This window comes from Erinaceus europaeus, chromosome 9 (assembly GCF_950295315.1).
Source record: "Erinaceus europaeus chromosome 9, mEriEur2.1, whole genome shotgun sequence".
Classification (NCBI taxonomy): domain Eukaryota; kingdom Metazoa; phylum Chordata; class Mammalia; order Eulipotyphla; family Erinaceidae; genus Erinaceus; species Erinaceus europaeus.
In genome coordinates, this window is record NC_080170.1 from 43,479,406 (window position 1) to 43,494,719 (window position 15,314).

Sequence of the window (15,314 nt, forward strand, 5' to 3'; positions counted from 1 at the left end):
GCAGCAAATGCTGGAGAGGGTGTGAGGTCAAAGGAACCCTCCTGCACTGCTGGTGGGAATGTAAATTGGTCCAACCTCTGTGGAGAACAGTCTGGAGAACTCTCAGAAGGCTAGAAATGGACCTACCCTATGATCCTGCAATTCCTCTCCTGGGGATATATCCTAAGGAACCCAACACATCCATCCAAAAAGATCTGTGTACATATATGTTCTCGGCAGCACAATTTGTAATAGCCAAAACCTGGAAGCAACCCAGGTGTCCAACAACAGATGAGTGGCTGAGCAAGTTGTGGTATATATACACAATGGAATACTACTCAGCTGTAAAAAATGGTGACTTCATCGTTTTCAACCGATCTTGGATGGACCTTGAAAAAATCATGTTGAGTGATAATAAGTCAGAAACAGAAGGATGAATATGGGATGATCTCACTCTCAGGCAGAAGTTGAAAAACAAGATCAGAAAAGAAAACACAAGTAGAACCTGAAATGGAATTGACATCGCACCAAAGTGGTGGGTGGGTGGGGAGAATACAGGTCCAAGAATGATTCAGAGGACCTAGTGGGGGTTGTATTGTTAAATGGGAAACTGGGAAATGTTATGCATGTACAAACTATTGTACTTACTGTTGAATGTAAGACATTAATTCCCCAATTAAAAAAAAAAAAAAAAAACAAGGGCAACTAAAGGGGGAAAAAATGGCTTCCAGGAGCAGTGGATTCATGGTGCAGGCACTGAGCCCCAGCAATAACCCTGGAGGAAAACAAAACAAAACAAAAAATCTTTCTGTCCTATCCAATAAAATGGAAAAAAATGTCTGCCAGGAGCAGTGGATTCACACTGAGCCCCAGCAATAACCCTAGAGGCAAAAGAAAGGAAAAAATTGTTGAAATTCACACTAAATTAGTAATAACTATTTGATTTTCTTGTGGTTTTATGTTTAAGTGTATCCAAGGAAAGAATAGCTGAAGAGAAAGAACAATCAGATTGAGGTTTGAAAGAACATAGAGTTTATAAACTCCACAAATGTGTAATTTTAGGAGTTTGGGGATGGCTCACCCACTGAAATGGTATTATAGTGTCTCTCCTCTTCTATTTCAGTGAGAAAGGCAACCTGGGAGCTGTGAAAGCACATGTGCATGAGGCTTTCGCTCTACAAAAAGGAAAAACAAAATAACAAATTTAAAGCAAAATTACTATTAATGATCCCATAAAGATTCACTACTATAAACTTCCAAAATTTCCCCAACACAGATCTAGAATCTTGGCGTTCCTCATGTTATGTTCTGTATCTTACATATTTTTTATTCTTAAGCTGTTAAGGAAAAAAACAATTTTTTCGATTCAACTTGTTGCATTTGCTAGAATTTCATCTGAATATATTTTGCTCTTTGAATTGCTCATTCTTTTATTGTAAAAATGTCCATCTTAAAAGTTATGCTTTATAGTTACATTTACAGATTTTTTTTTTTTTTTTTGCTGGTTAAGACCAAACCTCCAGATCATCAAGTCAGTATCAAGAATCATTTTGGCAGTCATCACAAAGTAAGTAAAGCTGTGCTTAAACTCTTCAAGTCTACCTCTGGGTATGGTCAAATATCATTTTTATGTTTAAAAGAAAGGGATTTTGGGGGGTTGGGAGGTAGTGCACGTGACACGAGGTGCAAAGACTAGCCTAAGGATCTCAAGAAAATCAACAAATTTAAAGCAAATAGTTATTACTAATTTAGTTTGAATAAATAGTTATTACTAATTTAGTTTGAAGCCTGGCTACCCACGTGCAGGGGGTGTCGCTTGAGAGGCAGTGAAGCAGTTCTGCAGGTAGCTCTTTTTCTCTCCCTCTCTCTTTCTCCCCCTCTCCATTTCTCTCTGTCCTATCCAACTATGATGACATCAACAACAACAATAACAACTACAATTTAAAAAAGGGGCAACAAAAGGGAAAATAAATGAAAATAAATAATAGTAAAAAAAATAAATAATAGTAAAAAATAAATAATAGTTAAAAAGTCAGGCAAATCACCTCTGTACTGCATCCTGGATTTGAAATTTAAAAAAAACAAAAGAAAAACCCTTACTTTCTGTGATATGTTGAATATCTTTGCTTACAATGTAAATTGTCATTGTTTTTAGCTTAATTAGTGTCATTTGGACCTACTTATATGGGTGGACATACTATAATAAAAATATAAATTTTTCGTGTAGTATGATTCCCCCCCCCCCAGGGTTATTGCCGGGGCTTGGTGCCAGCACCACGAATCCATTGCTCCTGGAGACCATTTTTTCACCTTTTGTTGCCCTTGTTCCATCGTTGTGTTTATTTTTATTGTTGTTGCGGTTGTTGGATAGCATCTTTCGCGTAAAGTATGGTAACTGACATTACATTTGATACCTGTAAGCCTTTAATGCATTATTTTAATGGATTTAATAAATTGGCTTCTCCAATTTTTTTTTACCTTTATTTATTGGATAGAGACAGTCAGAAATTGAGAGGGAAGGGGGTGATAGAGAGGGAGAGAGAGAGAGAGAGAGACAGAGACACCTGCAGCACTGCTTCACCAATTGTGAAGCTTTCCTCCCTGCAGGTGAGGTCCAGGGGCTTGAAACTAGGTCCTTGCACACTGTAACATGTGCGCTCTACCAGGTGCGCCACCACCTGGCCCCTCTCATTCAAGAGCATTATGAAGTTTAGAAAAGTGAAGGGCCATCAAGATAGCTCACCTGAATAGTGTACTCTCTTCCTCATATTCGAGACCCTTGTTTGAGCCCACCCCCCACTGTACCAAAGGAAGCTTCTGTGCTGTGGTGTCTCTGCTTAAAAAAATTTGCCTGGAGACATGAGGCCCCAGTGATGACCAACAAAAAAGAAACATGCATACACATTTATATATGAAAAGAAAAGGGAAAATATGTTTGGCACTGATGAAAGTAAAACTTGATTTGGCAGGGAGAGTTACAGTATTGGGTTGTTGCAAAATCCATGACATGCTTTTGCAATTGATAGCATTAGTTCATTTTTGAAAGTGCTGGAGTCATTCACATCTATGTTACAGCTATATGATTTGATATGTGACAGTTCTAACTTCATTCTAAAAAAAAAAAAGAGTGAGTTGGTGAGTTGTAGAGATCTTACAAGTTGAAAATGAATGGCCAAATTGCATTTTCACCATATTTTACTGTTTTACTTCTGTAAAGGGAAGAGTGCATGTCAAGCTTGTAAAAGTTGGTTAAAGTTTACGGTGACAATGCTCTTCAAGAATGTCAGTGCCAGTGATGGTTCATGAAATTCCATGCTGGTGGTTTTGATCTCAACACCATTCTGGTTGTAAATCAACACCTTGTTCTGGCAGGGGTAGATAGTATAAAGGTTATGCAGACAGACTTTCCTGCCTGAGGCTTTGAAGACACAGGTTCAGCCTCCCAACCCCAACCCCCAATCCCATCAGTCAGAGCTGAGCATTGCTCTGGGAAAAACAAAAACAAACATGCACACCTTGTGTGCTTTTTCACCGATAAAGACAGGTCCTCCTGTCAACAGGAATTAAAAAGGTCACTGAAAATGTGGTCAAAAGTTATTGAACAAAATGGTCAATATATTATTGATAGATCATTGTTCTTTATATAAATAAATAACCTTATTTTCCCTTTAGTTGCCCTTGTTTAACATTGTTGTAGTTATTGATGTTGTTGTTGTTGGATAGGGCAGAGAGAAATGGAGAGAGGGGGAAGACAGAGAGGTGGAGGGAAAGATAGAAACCTGCAGACCTGCTTCACCTCCTGTGAAGCGACTCCCCTGCAGGTGGGGGCTTGAACCAAGATCCTTACACTGGTCCTTGCACTTGGTGCCACGTGTGTTTAACCCAATGCGCTACCACTCGACTCCCTATTTATCTTATTTAATGTTATCTTATTTTAATGAAATAGAGCTACAGAGAGAGAGGTTTGGGAAGTAGTACACCATGTTAAGCGCACATAGTACTAGTAAAAGGATCTGTGCAAGAATTCCGGTTTGAGCATCTGACTCCCCACCTGCAGGGATTCATTTCAAAAGCAGTGAAGCAGGTCTGTAGGTGTCTATATTTCTTTCCCCTTCTCTGTCTTTTCCTCTATCTTTCACTTTCTCTTTGTCCTATCCAACAACAACAAAAATGGAAAAAAATGGCTGCCAGGAGCAGTGGAAATTGTAGTGCAGGCACTGAGCCCCATCGATAACCCTGGAGGCAACGAAAAAAAGAGACAATAAGAGTTTAAGGTATTTACAATAAACATTCATAATTTTAAATAGGCATCAGGTGTTTAAACTCCAGAATCCATTTCTTAGCACTTTGCCATATTCTTTCTTTCTTCCATTCCTTCTTTCTTAATATTTTATGTATTTATCAGAGAGGAGAGCAAGAAAGAGAACCAGAGCATCACTCTGGTACATGTGATGCTGGGGATTGAATTCAAGACCTCATGCTTATAAATCCAATGCTTTATCTACTGCATCACCGCCCAAACCACAACATTCGTGATTTTTATTTCCCAGTACTCTGTCACTTTATCTCTTTTCTGTTTCAGGTCAAGACATTACAGCTCACGATAAACAACCTTCAGTGTCAAGTAAGTGGTCCATTGTCTTTTATTAGTCAGTCACAACCCTTTTATATTCTGTCCACAAATATTTCTAACAGGATTTTAAGTTACTTCACCATTATTATTTTTTTCTTGCCTTTTCTTTTTTTTCCCAATATTTATTTATTCCCTTTTGTTGCCCTTGTTGTTCTATTGTTGTAGTTATTATTATTGTTATTGATGCCGTCATCATTGTTGGATAGGACAGAGAGAAATGGAAAGAGGAAGGGAAGACAGAGAGTTGGAGAGAGACACTTGCAGACCTGCTTCACCACCTGTGAAGCAACTCCCCTGCAGGTGGGGAGCCGGGGGCTCAAACCAGGATCCTTACATGGTCCTTGCGCTTTGCGCCATTAACCTACTGCGCTACCTCCCAACTCCCTTTTTTTTTGCCTTTTCATCTACCACACATTGGTGCCATAATTGATGATTATTACTCAAGTGATATAGAAATACCTTTAGAATTGTTTTATTGCACATAATTTATTTTTAAGAGTGTGTTTAACATTTTTCGTAAATTCTGAAATCAGGTTCAAGTATTACTGAATTCAGTCATTCTCAGAGACCAGAGCAAAGGAATTGTACCTAGTTTTATCTGTTAGTTGGTAATATATTCATTTGCTTGGTGCCTATCTTGTGGGATTTGGTTCATTCTCACTGATAGAATTCTTGGGCATTATATTTTACTTTTGATCCTATTACTTCTGTACTTTTCTCCAAGCTCTGGGCATTTTAGTATTTATTTATTTATTTATTTGCTACCTGGTAAATATTTTCTCAAAAGTTTATAAGTATGTTGACAAAATGTATTTGCTTCAGGTTCTGGATATCAAAAAATTCCCCAGGGAATAGTGGAACCAACCATTCGCATAAGGAGTAAGATGCAAAGTAAGTGATCTCTACCTGTTATGGAAATGATTTTATTTGTTGTTTGTTTTAATTATTTTTTAATATTTCTTTCTTGATATATCTTCTTGGCTATTATATATAACATACAGAAACATTCAGTTCTTCAGGTAAACATTAAGATTGAGATTTCTTTTTTTTGATATTTTTTTATTTATTTCCTTTTGTTGCCCTTGTTTTTTATTGTTGTTGTTATTGATATAGTTGTTGTTGGATAGGACAGACAGAGATGGAGAGAAGAGGGAAAGAGAGAGAGAGGGAGAGAAAGATAGATACCTGCAGACCTGTTTCACCGCCTGTGAAGCTACTCCCCTGCAGGTGGGGAGCCAGGGGCTCAAACTGGGATCCTTAAGCTGATCCTTGTGCTTTGCACCAAGTGCGCTTAACCCACTGCACTACCGCCCAACTCCCAAGATTGAAATTTCAATGGTAACATATAGCTGTGATTCCTGGTTTAGTGATCCCCATCTGTTTGGGCTGGGGCTTAGGTATAGGTTGTGTGAGAAAACCTGCAGATGATAGACTAAACTTAACAAGTTGTCCTTCCTAGCAGCAATTTAATCTACACAGCTATTGACATTCTGTTCTCTCTTTTTTTAAAAAAAAGATTTATGGTCGTCCGGGAGGTGGCGCAGTGAATAAAGCATCGGACTCTCAAGCATGAGGTCCTGAGTTCAATCCCCGGCAGCACATGTACCAGGGTGATGCCTGGTTCTTTCTCTCTCTTCCTATGTTTCTCATTAATAAATAAAATATTTATGTATCTCTGAGGCCCAGACTGTGGCAAACCCTGTTGAGCTCACAAATTACCATGAGCAGGTTTGAAGCCCCTGCTCCCCACCTGCAGGTAGAAGGCTTCATGAGTGTCAAAGCAAGTACTGCAGGTGTCTCTTTCTGTCCCCCTCTTTATTTCCCACCCCCATCTTAATTTCTGTGTTGTCCCATCTCATAGAAAAAAGAAAAGAAGCAGGCGGGGGGGGGGGGGGAGATGGCCACCAGGAGCAGTGGATTCGTTGTGTAAGCAGAGCTATGATAAACCTGGTGACAATTACCAAAAAAAAAGATTTATGAATTTCTTTCTTTTTTTTTTTTTTTTTTCCCTCCAGGGTTATTGCTGGGCTCGGTGCCTGCACCATGAATCCACTGCTCCTGGAGGCCATTTTTCCCCCCTTTTGTTGCCCTTGTTGTTGTAGCCTCGTTGTGGTTATTATTATTGCCATTGTTGATGTTGTTGGATAGGACAGAGAGAAATGGGGAGAGGAGGGGAAGACAGAGAGGGGGAGAGAAAGATAGACACCTGCAGACCTGCTTCACCGCCTGTGAAGCGACTCCCCTGCAGGTGGGGAGCCGGGGGCTCAAACTGGGATCCTTACGCCGGTCCCTGCACTTTGCGCCACATGCGCTTAACCCACTGCGCCACCGCCCGACCCCCGATTTATGAATTTCTTATTGAGAGAGAACCAGAGCACCACTGTAGCACATGAAATGTGGGGCGTTGAACTCAGGACCTTGTACTTAAGAACCAAGACTACCTACTTCGCCACTTCTGCCTGACATTCTACTCTTTGTACAATACTTGTGGGGTTTTTTTTTCAACAGACTTTGTATATTCTTCTGTTTTGGTTTCGCTTTTACTCATCTCTGGAACTTCACAGCTTCTGTCTTTTCCAGATAGGAACATGAGTGGGCTCCACAGCACAGAAGCTTCTTTCAATGTAGAGGGGGCCAGGCTCACACATGGCAAAGCAGTATGCTATCCAAGTGAGCTATCTTGCCAGTCTGACTTGGTTTACTTTTATGTAAGGGACCACCTACAACAGCTTTGCATATCAATCATGAGTTCCAGGTCTTGGTAAAGTCACTTAACCTTTGTGAACCTCATTTTTTCACCCTAGTGACAATAGTGCCTACAACTTGGTTATTCTAATGAGCACAGTATCTAGGGAACATGATTTTAAAGTCTGACTATCACATAAATGATGATAATTTCTTGGCTATAGCTAGCAGTATCTTACAAAATTTGTGTGTCCTCTGTTCTTGACTTTTTTTTTTTATTGGATAGAGACAGAATTTTTTAATTGGATACAGACACAATTTGAGAGGGAAGAGGGAGATAGGAAAAAGATAGACATCTGCAGCCCTCCTCCACCACTCATGAAGCTTCCCCCCTACAGGTGGTGAGCAGGGGGCTTGAACTGGGGTCCTTGTGCATGGTAATGCGTGAGCTTAACCAAGTCACTGCCTGGCCCCTGCTCTTGACTTTTATAGAGTGAATATTATCATACTCCTCAGACTGGGAAAACTTGAACTTGTATTTTTGCTTAAAGATTAAGTGTGGGTGGCTGGCAAAATAGCATTTTTCTTTCTTTATTCCCTTTTGTTGCCCTTGTTATTTTATTGTTGTAGTTATTGTTTTTATTAATGTCATTATTGTTGGATAGGACAGAGAAATGGAGAGAGGGGGAGAGAAAGATAGACACCTGCAGACCTGCTTCACTGCTTGTGAAGTGACTCCCCTGCAGGTGGGGAGCCAGGGGCTCCAACCGGGATCTTTTGCCTGTCCTTGTGCTTTGCACCACCTGCGCTTAACCTGCTGCGCTACCACCAACTTCCCAAAATAGTGTTTCTGACCAAGCTTCTAGCCCAGTCCCTGCCACACTAGTGGAAGCTTCAGTGCTGTGTTGTCTTTCCCTTTCTCCCTCCGTCTCTGAAAAAGTAAGCTTGATGTGATAAAGCAATGACAATGACAAACATTTTTAAAATCTTTTTTGAAAACTTACTTTACTTGAAAGAACAGAAAAAAGTCAGAGAAGAGGGTTAGAGAAAGAGAAAGACACTTGCAGCACTGCTTCACGGCTTGTTTTTTTTTTTTTTTTTTTTTTTTAGAAATCGTGTTTTTGTTTACTGATATTTTTTCCTTTCTGTTTGTAATTTATCAGTCTTTTATAAAAGTACAGGTTTCAGAAGTACAGTTTCAAACCCAAACCTGGTGTGTGTGCGCATCATCACATCCTACACCAAAGCTGTGTATGCACCTGCCCACCACCACCCAGCCAACACGGTACTTACAAAGTCCAAGGTCAATAATGTTTTGTCTTGTTTTGCCACCAGGGTTATCTGTGCCTGCATCACTCTACCAATAGATTTTTCCTTTTTAAGATCTTTTTATTTATTATTGAGAGGGAGGGAGGGAGAGACCTGCAGCCCTGCTTCACCATTTGTGTAGCCTCCCCCCTGGAGATGGGGACCGGGAACTTGAACCTGGATACTTGAGCATGTTATGTGTGTGCTTAACCAGGTGCACCACCATCTGGCCCCTGATTTTCCCCCCTTTTTGATAGAAGATGAGAGAGAGAGAGATAGAAAGAAGAGACACCTGCAGCTCTGCACCACCACCTGCTTGCATGTGGGGAGCAGCCTCAAACTTAGGCCCTAGTGCATAGTAACCTGTGTTCTCTACCCAGTGTACAACCACCTGGCCCCTCTAGTAATTTTCTTTTTATTTAAAAGATAGAACTACCTTCTGAACAATACCCTGCTATAACAGAACATACTCTTAAGTTTCCCTCCTCCACTACAGTTTATATATTACTTATGCTATATGATGATATATTTTTATTATTAGGATCACAGAAATTGTAGTCTAGGAGGTGGCGCAGTGGATTCTCAACCATGAGGTCCCGAGTTCAATTCCAACAGCACATGTACCAGTGATGGCTAATTCTTTCTCTCTCTCTCTCTCCTCTTATTTTTCTCATGAATAAAGAAATTCTTTTTTAAAAAAAAATCACAGAAAGGCACTTAACGACATTTTCATATATCTCATTTAATGAAATAAGGTACTCAGTGCAAACATTACTTTTTTTTTTTCTAAATTATACTCTTTCACTGTACAGTCTTCTACTTGTCATTTTTACATAGTTGGTTTTTAAAATCAACTAAGTTATTACTGACATACATTTAGTATATGTAAACAGTTTTAATATATGCAACTTGTTAATTTTTTTCTTTTTTCTTTAGATTTTTTATTTATTTATAAGAAAGATAGGAGAGAAAGAATCAGACATCACTGGTACATGTGATTCTGGGGATTTGAACTCAGGACTTCATACTTGAGAATCTAATGCTTTATCCAGTGCACCTAAGTTTTATTCTTTTTAGTATATCATTGAAAATTCATTTTTTAATAAATGAATCATTTATTTATTTATTGGGTAGAGGAGAGAAATTAAAAGGGGCAGGGGAGATAGAGAAGGAAAGAGACAGAGAGGCGCCTGCAGCCCTCCCTGGAAGCTTTCCTCCTGCAGGTGGGGACCAGGAGTTTGAACCTGGGTCCTTGCACACCTGAGCGGTTAGCCAGGTTACAGCACTGCCTGGCCCGAATGAATTTTTTTTTTTTTAAAGAATTCATTTATTTATTCATAAGAAAGATAGGAGGAAAGAGAGGAAGAATGAAATTGTTTTCTTAATTTTATGTCTTGTGAAGTTACATAACTATTTTACTATTCATAATCACTCGTACTACAGCTCTTCCCATGACTTCATATATTTTTTTAAAAATTTTTTTCATAGCCATGGAGTATAAAATGGTCAGGATAAAAAAATGATTAAAGTTATCTGCTGGATTTTTATTTGGCTGTTGTCTGTACAGTTATGGTTTTGCTAAATGTCAGTATAGTTATGAGTAGGTTAAACTAGTATTGTAAGCAATATGCCTAAAAAGCTAAAGTTGATGTTATTTTTTTTCTTTTTTGCTATATGACCAAAATAAGATTATTTCTGTGTCTTAGCAATACCAATTTTATTATTCCAGTTCAGTCTATTATTTCTCAAATGAAAGCTGTTGATAAGCACCACAAAGATCCCTTCAGTAAAATCATTTATACACACAGAATTAAAATGCTTCAGGCAAGTGGTAGATAATAGCATTGGGAAATGTGGACCATACAAATGAGAGAGGAAATGGACAGGCAAGGTTCATATGACCAAAATAAGATTATTTCTGTGTCTTAGCAATACCAATTTTATTATTCCAGTTCAGTCTATTATTTCTCAAATGAAAGCTGTTGATAAGCACCACAAAGATCCCTTCAGTAAAATCCATTTCCTCTCCTCTAGATGTTAAAATCAGCAAAATGTCAAGGATAGATGCAGGGGAAAAAAAAAGTGCTGGGATAGTTTAATTATTTTTTTTTCGACATAAAGATGTATATAGAGAGAGTGATGGTGGTGGTCCAGGAGGTGGCGCAGTCGATAAATAACAGGTTCAGAGTTCAATCCCCAGGAGCACATGTACCAGAATGATGTCTGCTTCTCGCTCTCTCCTCCTATCTTTCTTATTAATAAATAAATCTTTTTTAAAAAAAAACAGAGAGTGATTGTGTGAAAATCATTTTCAAAATCTGCATTTTAACCATATACCTAAAACAATTAATTATTGACAGAAATGGTGAAAAGTTTAATATAAATGTAATAGTACTGGTATTGGTAATGGTCAGAGGAACCAGCGAAAATATTTCAATCAGCTTGTGGTAGAAAATTGGATTACGTTTGAGTTTTACATTAAAACATGTCAGACAGGGAGTCGGGCTGTAGAGCAGCGGGTTAAGCGCAGGTGGCGCAAAGCACAAGGACCAGCATAAGGATCCCGGTTCGAGCCCTGGCTCCCCACCTGCAGTGGAGTCACTTCATAAGTGGTGAAGCAGATCTGCAGGTGTCTATCTTTCTCTCCCCCTCTCTGTCTTCCCCCTCCTCTCTCTCCATTTCTCTCTGTCCTATCCAACAGCAACAACAACAATAACTACAACAATAAAACAACAAAGGCAACAAAATGGAATAAATAAATAAAATGAATATTTAAAAAAAAACATGTTAGACAGGTAGCTCAGTATTTAACATTCTGTAATTTTTTTTACCTTTCTCCCCTTCTTTTTTTTAAATTTTTTTATTTAAGAAAGGATTAATTAACAAAGCCATAGGATAGGAGGGGTACAACTCCACACAATTCCCACCACCCAATCACCATAACCCACCCCCTCCCCTGATAGCTTTCCCATTCTCTATCCCTCTGGGAGCATGGACCCAGGGTCATTGTGGGTTGCAGAAGGTAGACGGTCTGGCTTCTGTAATTGCTTCCCCGCTGAACATGGGCGTTGACTGGTCGGTCCATACTCCCAGTCTGCCTCTCTCTTTCCCTAGTAGGGTGTGTGTCTGGGGAAGCTGAGCTCCAGGACACATTGGTGGGGTCTTCAATCCAGGGAAGTCTGGCCAGCATCATGGTGGCATCTGGAACCTGGTGATTGAAAAGAGAGTTAACATACGAAGCCAAACAAATTGTTGAGCAATCATGGGCCCAAAGCTTGGAATAGTGGAGAGGAAGTGTTAGGGGGGTACTCACTGCAAACTCTAGTGTACTTCTGCTTTCAGGTATATATTTTTCAGTAGTTTATGGATATGTGTGAACATAAGCTCTCTCTCACAGAAACTGGTGTATATCTAGGTTATGGGAGTTTGTTAGAAAGTGAACCACCTGAGATGAAATTAGAGTGTACTATAAAAGGAAAGGTCTCACCCAAGTAATGAAGCTGAAGGGTTGTCATTCCACACGTGAAGTCTCTGGACACAGTCTGAGGTGAAGCATGTTGAGGTGGCAATCGTTGCGTTGGTTAGGTTGTGATCGGCGGATGCAATATTATTTGGTATGGATTGGGAGAGGCATACAGGAAAGTGGGCCCTATCCAAGGGTTCCAGGACTGGGGGAAGTAGGGGCTCTATAGTGGAGATGTGAACCCTGCTGTCTTAGGGTTCAAAAAGACAATTGATAGTTAATGTTATCATTACATTATTTAGTAATCGGGTTAACTTTGAAAAGTCCTTTTGTTATGGTTTGCTGTACAGTATCCAGTATCTTGTATATAGCTGTGCTATTGGATGCTTCTAATCTACTTGGTCTAGGCTTGTGAGAGAGTCCGCATATCAAATACACAGCCTATATATTAAAAAGATTCAGTTTGTGTTTTGAAAAACTTTGAGACATACAATTGATTTTCCCCCTCTCATATTAATTACTGATTTATATGTCTACATTTTGCTAGGAGTGTACATAAACACCATTCCCACTACCAAAGACTGTGACCCATCCCTCCCGCCCACTCCCACCCCCCACCGGCCCAGGAAGCTGCATGTCTACCCCTCACCACAGGGTTTTTACTTTGGTGCCCTACGTACAATTTGGTCAGGTCCTGCTTTTAGTTTCCCTTTCAGATCTTCTTGCTCAACTTCTTTTGATGAGTGGGATCATCCCATACTCATGTTTATCTTTCTGACTTAGCTCACTTAACATAATTCCTTCTAGCTCTGTCCAAGATGGGTCAGAGAAGGTGGGTTCATTGTTCTTGATAGCTGCATCTTTCTCCCCTTCTATAGCATCATCACCAGACAAGAGTCCAGTATATGGCAACTTTTCATACGGTACAGTATACTTTCTTTGAATATGGTTATGCTTATTTTTTATTTATTTTACCTTACCAGAGTACTACTCAGCTCTGGTTTATGGTGGTCCAGGGGATTAAACCTGGGACTTTGGAGCCTCAGGCATGAGAGTATCTTTGTATAACCATTATGCTATCTACCCCTGACCTGGTTATGCTTATTTTCTTTGTCCTCTGTTGTAAATCTTTCATGAAATCCATTAAGTTATTTGGGTCACATACACCAAAGTTTTCTTATAAAGCTATATATTAAAAGTATACTTTGAAAAAAAAAGTGTGTACTTTGTTTAGACTAATGTGAGTAATCAGGGAAGATAAATCTCAGTCTCAAATTTTCTGATCTAATGAGCACTCATGACCTTCTGCTTTTTCCTTCTGGTCTCTGCCTTATATTTTTTGGTGATTTTTTTTTTTTAAATACTGATTTACTTATTTATTCCCTTTTGTTGCCCTTATTGTTTATTGATGTTGTCATTGTTGGACAGGACAGAGAGAAATGGAGAGAGGAGGGGAACACAGAGGGGGAGAGAAAGAGACACCTGCAGACCTGCTTCACCGCCTGTGAAGCGACTCCCCTGCAGGTGGGGAGCTGGGGGCTCAAACCGGGATCTTTACGCTGGTCCTTGTACTTTGTGCCACCTGCTCTTAACCTGCTGCACTATCAACCGACTCCATTTTGGTGAAATTTGTATTACTTTATCCATTGGAAATACTTAAATCATTAAGCATTAATTTTCTTTATTTCTCCTATAATTAGGTGTCAACAAACAGAAATCAGCTCTTGGAAACCAGTCTCTATCAACCTCTAGTAATCGTAAGTTTATCTATTTGATAATTGTTTTTTTGCTTTTTAGTCTCTAAAATTAGTGATTCATAATTTATCTTAATTTTTGACAGCAAAATAACAATGCTATTTGAAGAATTATTTTTGTTGTTGCTGCTGGGGCCTCACTACTCTGGTCCAACTTTTTTAGATAGAAAAAGAGACAGGGGAGTCGGGTGGTAGCGCAGCAAGTTAAGCACAAGTGGCGCAAAGCACGAGGACCGTTCCAAGGATCCTGGTTTAAGGCCTTGGCTCCCCACCTGCAGGGGGGGTCACTTCACAAGTGGTGAAGTAGGTGCAGGTGTCTATTTTTTCTCTCCTCCTCTCTGTCTTCCCCTCCTCTCTTCATTTCTCTCTGTCCTATCCAACAACAACAACATCAAACAACAGCAATAATAACTACAACAATAAAACAACAAGGGCAACAAAAAGGAATAAATAAATATTTAAAAAGAAAAAAAAAAAGAAAGAAAAAGAGACAGGGGCCTGGGCAATAGCACACCAGGGTGTGAAGCACAAGGACTAGAGTAAGGATCCGGGTTTGAGCCCCTGGCTCTCCACCTGCAGATACCACTGCACTGAAGCTTCTCCCATTGCCATAGTGCTCCAATGTAGTAAACTGTGGACATTGACAAAACAGGTGGCCTCCTAAGTGAACTATCTCACTGATCCCTGAAGAATTACATTTTAAACATTTTTTTTTAATTTTTTTATTGTTGTAGTTATTATTGATGTTGTTGTTGTGGGATAGGACAGAGAGAAATGGAGAGAGGAGGGGAAGACAGAGAGGGGGAGAGAAAGACAGACACCTGCAGACCTGCTTCACCGCCTGTGAAGGGACCTGCCTGCAGGTGGGGAGCCGGGGGCTCAAACCGGGATCCTGACGCCGGTTCTTGAGCTTAGCGCCACCTGCGCTTAACCCGCTGCGCTACAGCCCGACTCCCCATTTTAAACATTTTAAAGTAAAAGAATGCATATATCATACTAACAATGAAATTGTAATGACATTTGGTTTTCCCCTTTATATTGTCAATATAAACAAAAGTAAAAGTTAATAAGCAAAAATAGGGCTAGTCAGTGGCACACCCAGTAAAACACACACTTTCCCATGTGCAAGGACCAGTTTCAAACCCATGGTCACCATCTGCAGGTGATGGGCTTCAAAGCAGTGCTTCAAATGTTCTTCCTCTCTCTCCTTATCTTCTTCTTCTTCCATCTCTCTCCCTTTTTTAAAATATTTATTTATTCCCTTTTTGTTGCCCTTTTTTTTATTTGTTGTAGTTATTATTGAAGTCGTTATTGTTGGCTAGGACAGAGAAATGGAGAGGGGAGGGGAAGACAGAGGAGGAAAGAAAGATAGACACCTGCAGACCTGCTTCACTGCTTGTGAAGCAACTCTCCTGCAGGTGGGGAGCCAGGATCCTTCCGCTGGTCCTTGTGCTTTGTGCCACCTGCACTTAACCCGCTGTGCTACCTCTCT

The 15,314-nt window shown here is 39.8% G+C and overlaps 1 protein-coding gene across 3 annotated transcripts in view; it reads left to right on the forward strand.

Annotated features, from left to right (window-relative positions):
* TOR1AIP1 (torsin 1A interacting protein 1) overlaps positions 1–15,314 on the forward strand; it is a 44,028-nt gene that overhangs the window by 18,380 nt on the left and 10,334 nt on the right. For all 3 annotated transcript variants that reach the window (XM_016189472.2, XM_016189473.2, XM_016189474.2), the window contains 5 exons: positions 1,490–1,546; positions 4,562–4,603; positions 5,435–5,503; positions 12,947–12,991; positions 13,769–13,825. In XM_016189472.2, coding sequence (XP_016044958.1) covers positions 1,490–1,546; positions 4,562–4,603; positions 5,435–5,503; positions 12,947–12,991; positions 13,769–13,825 — 270 coding nt within the window. The remainder of the gene's footprint in view (positions 1–1,489; positions 1,547–4,561; positions 4,604–5,434; positions 5,504–12,946; positions 12,992–13,768; positions 13,826–15,314) is intronic.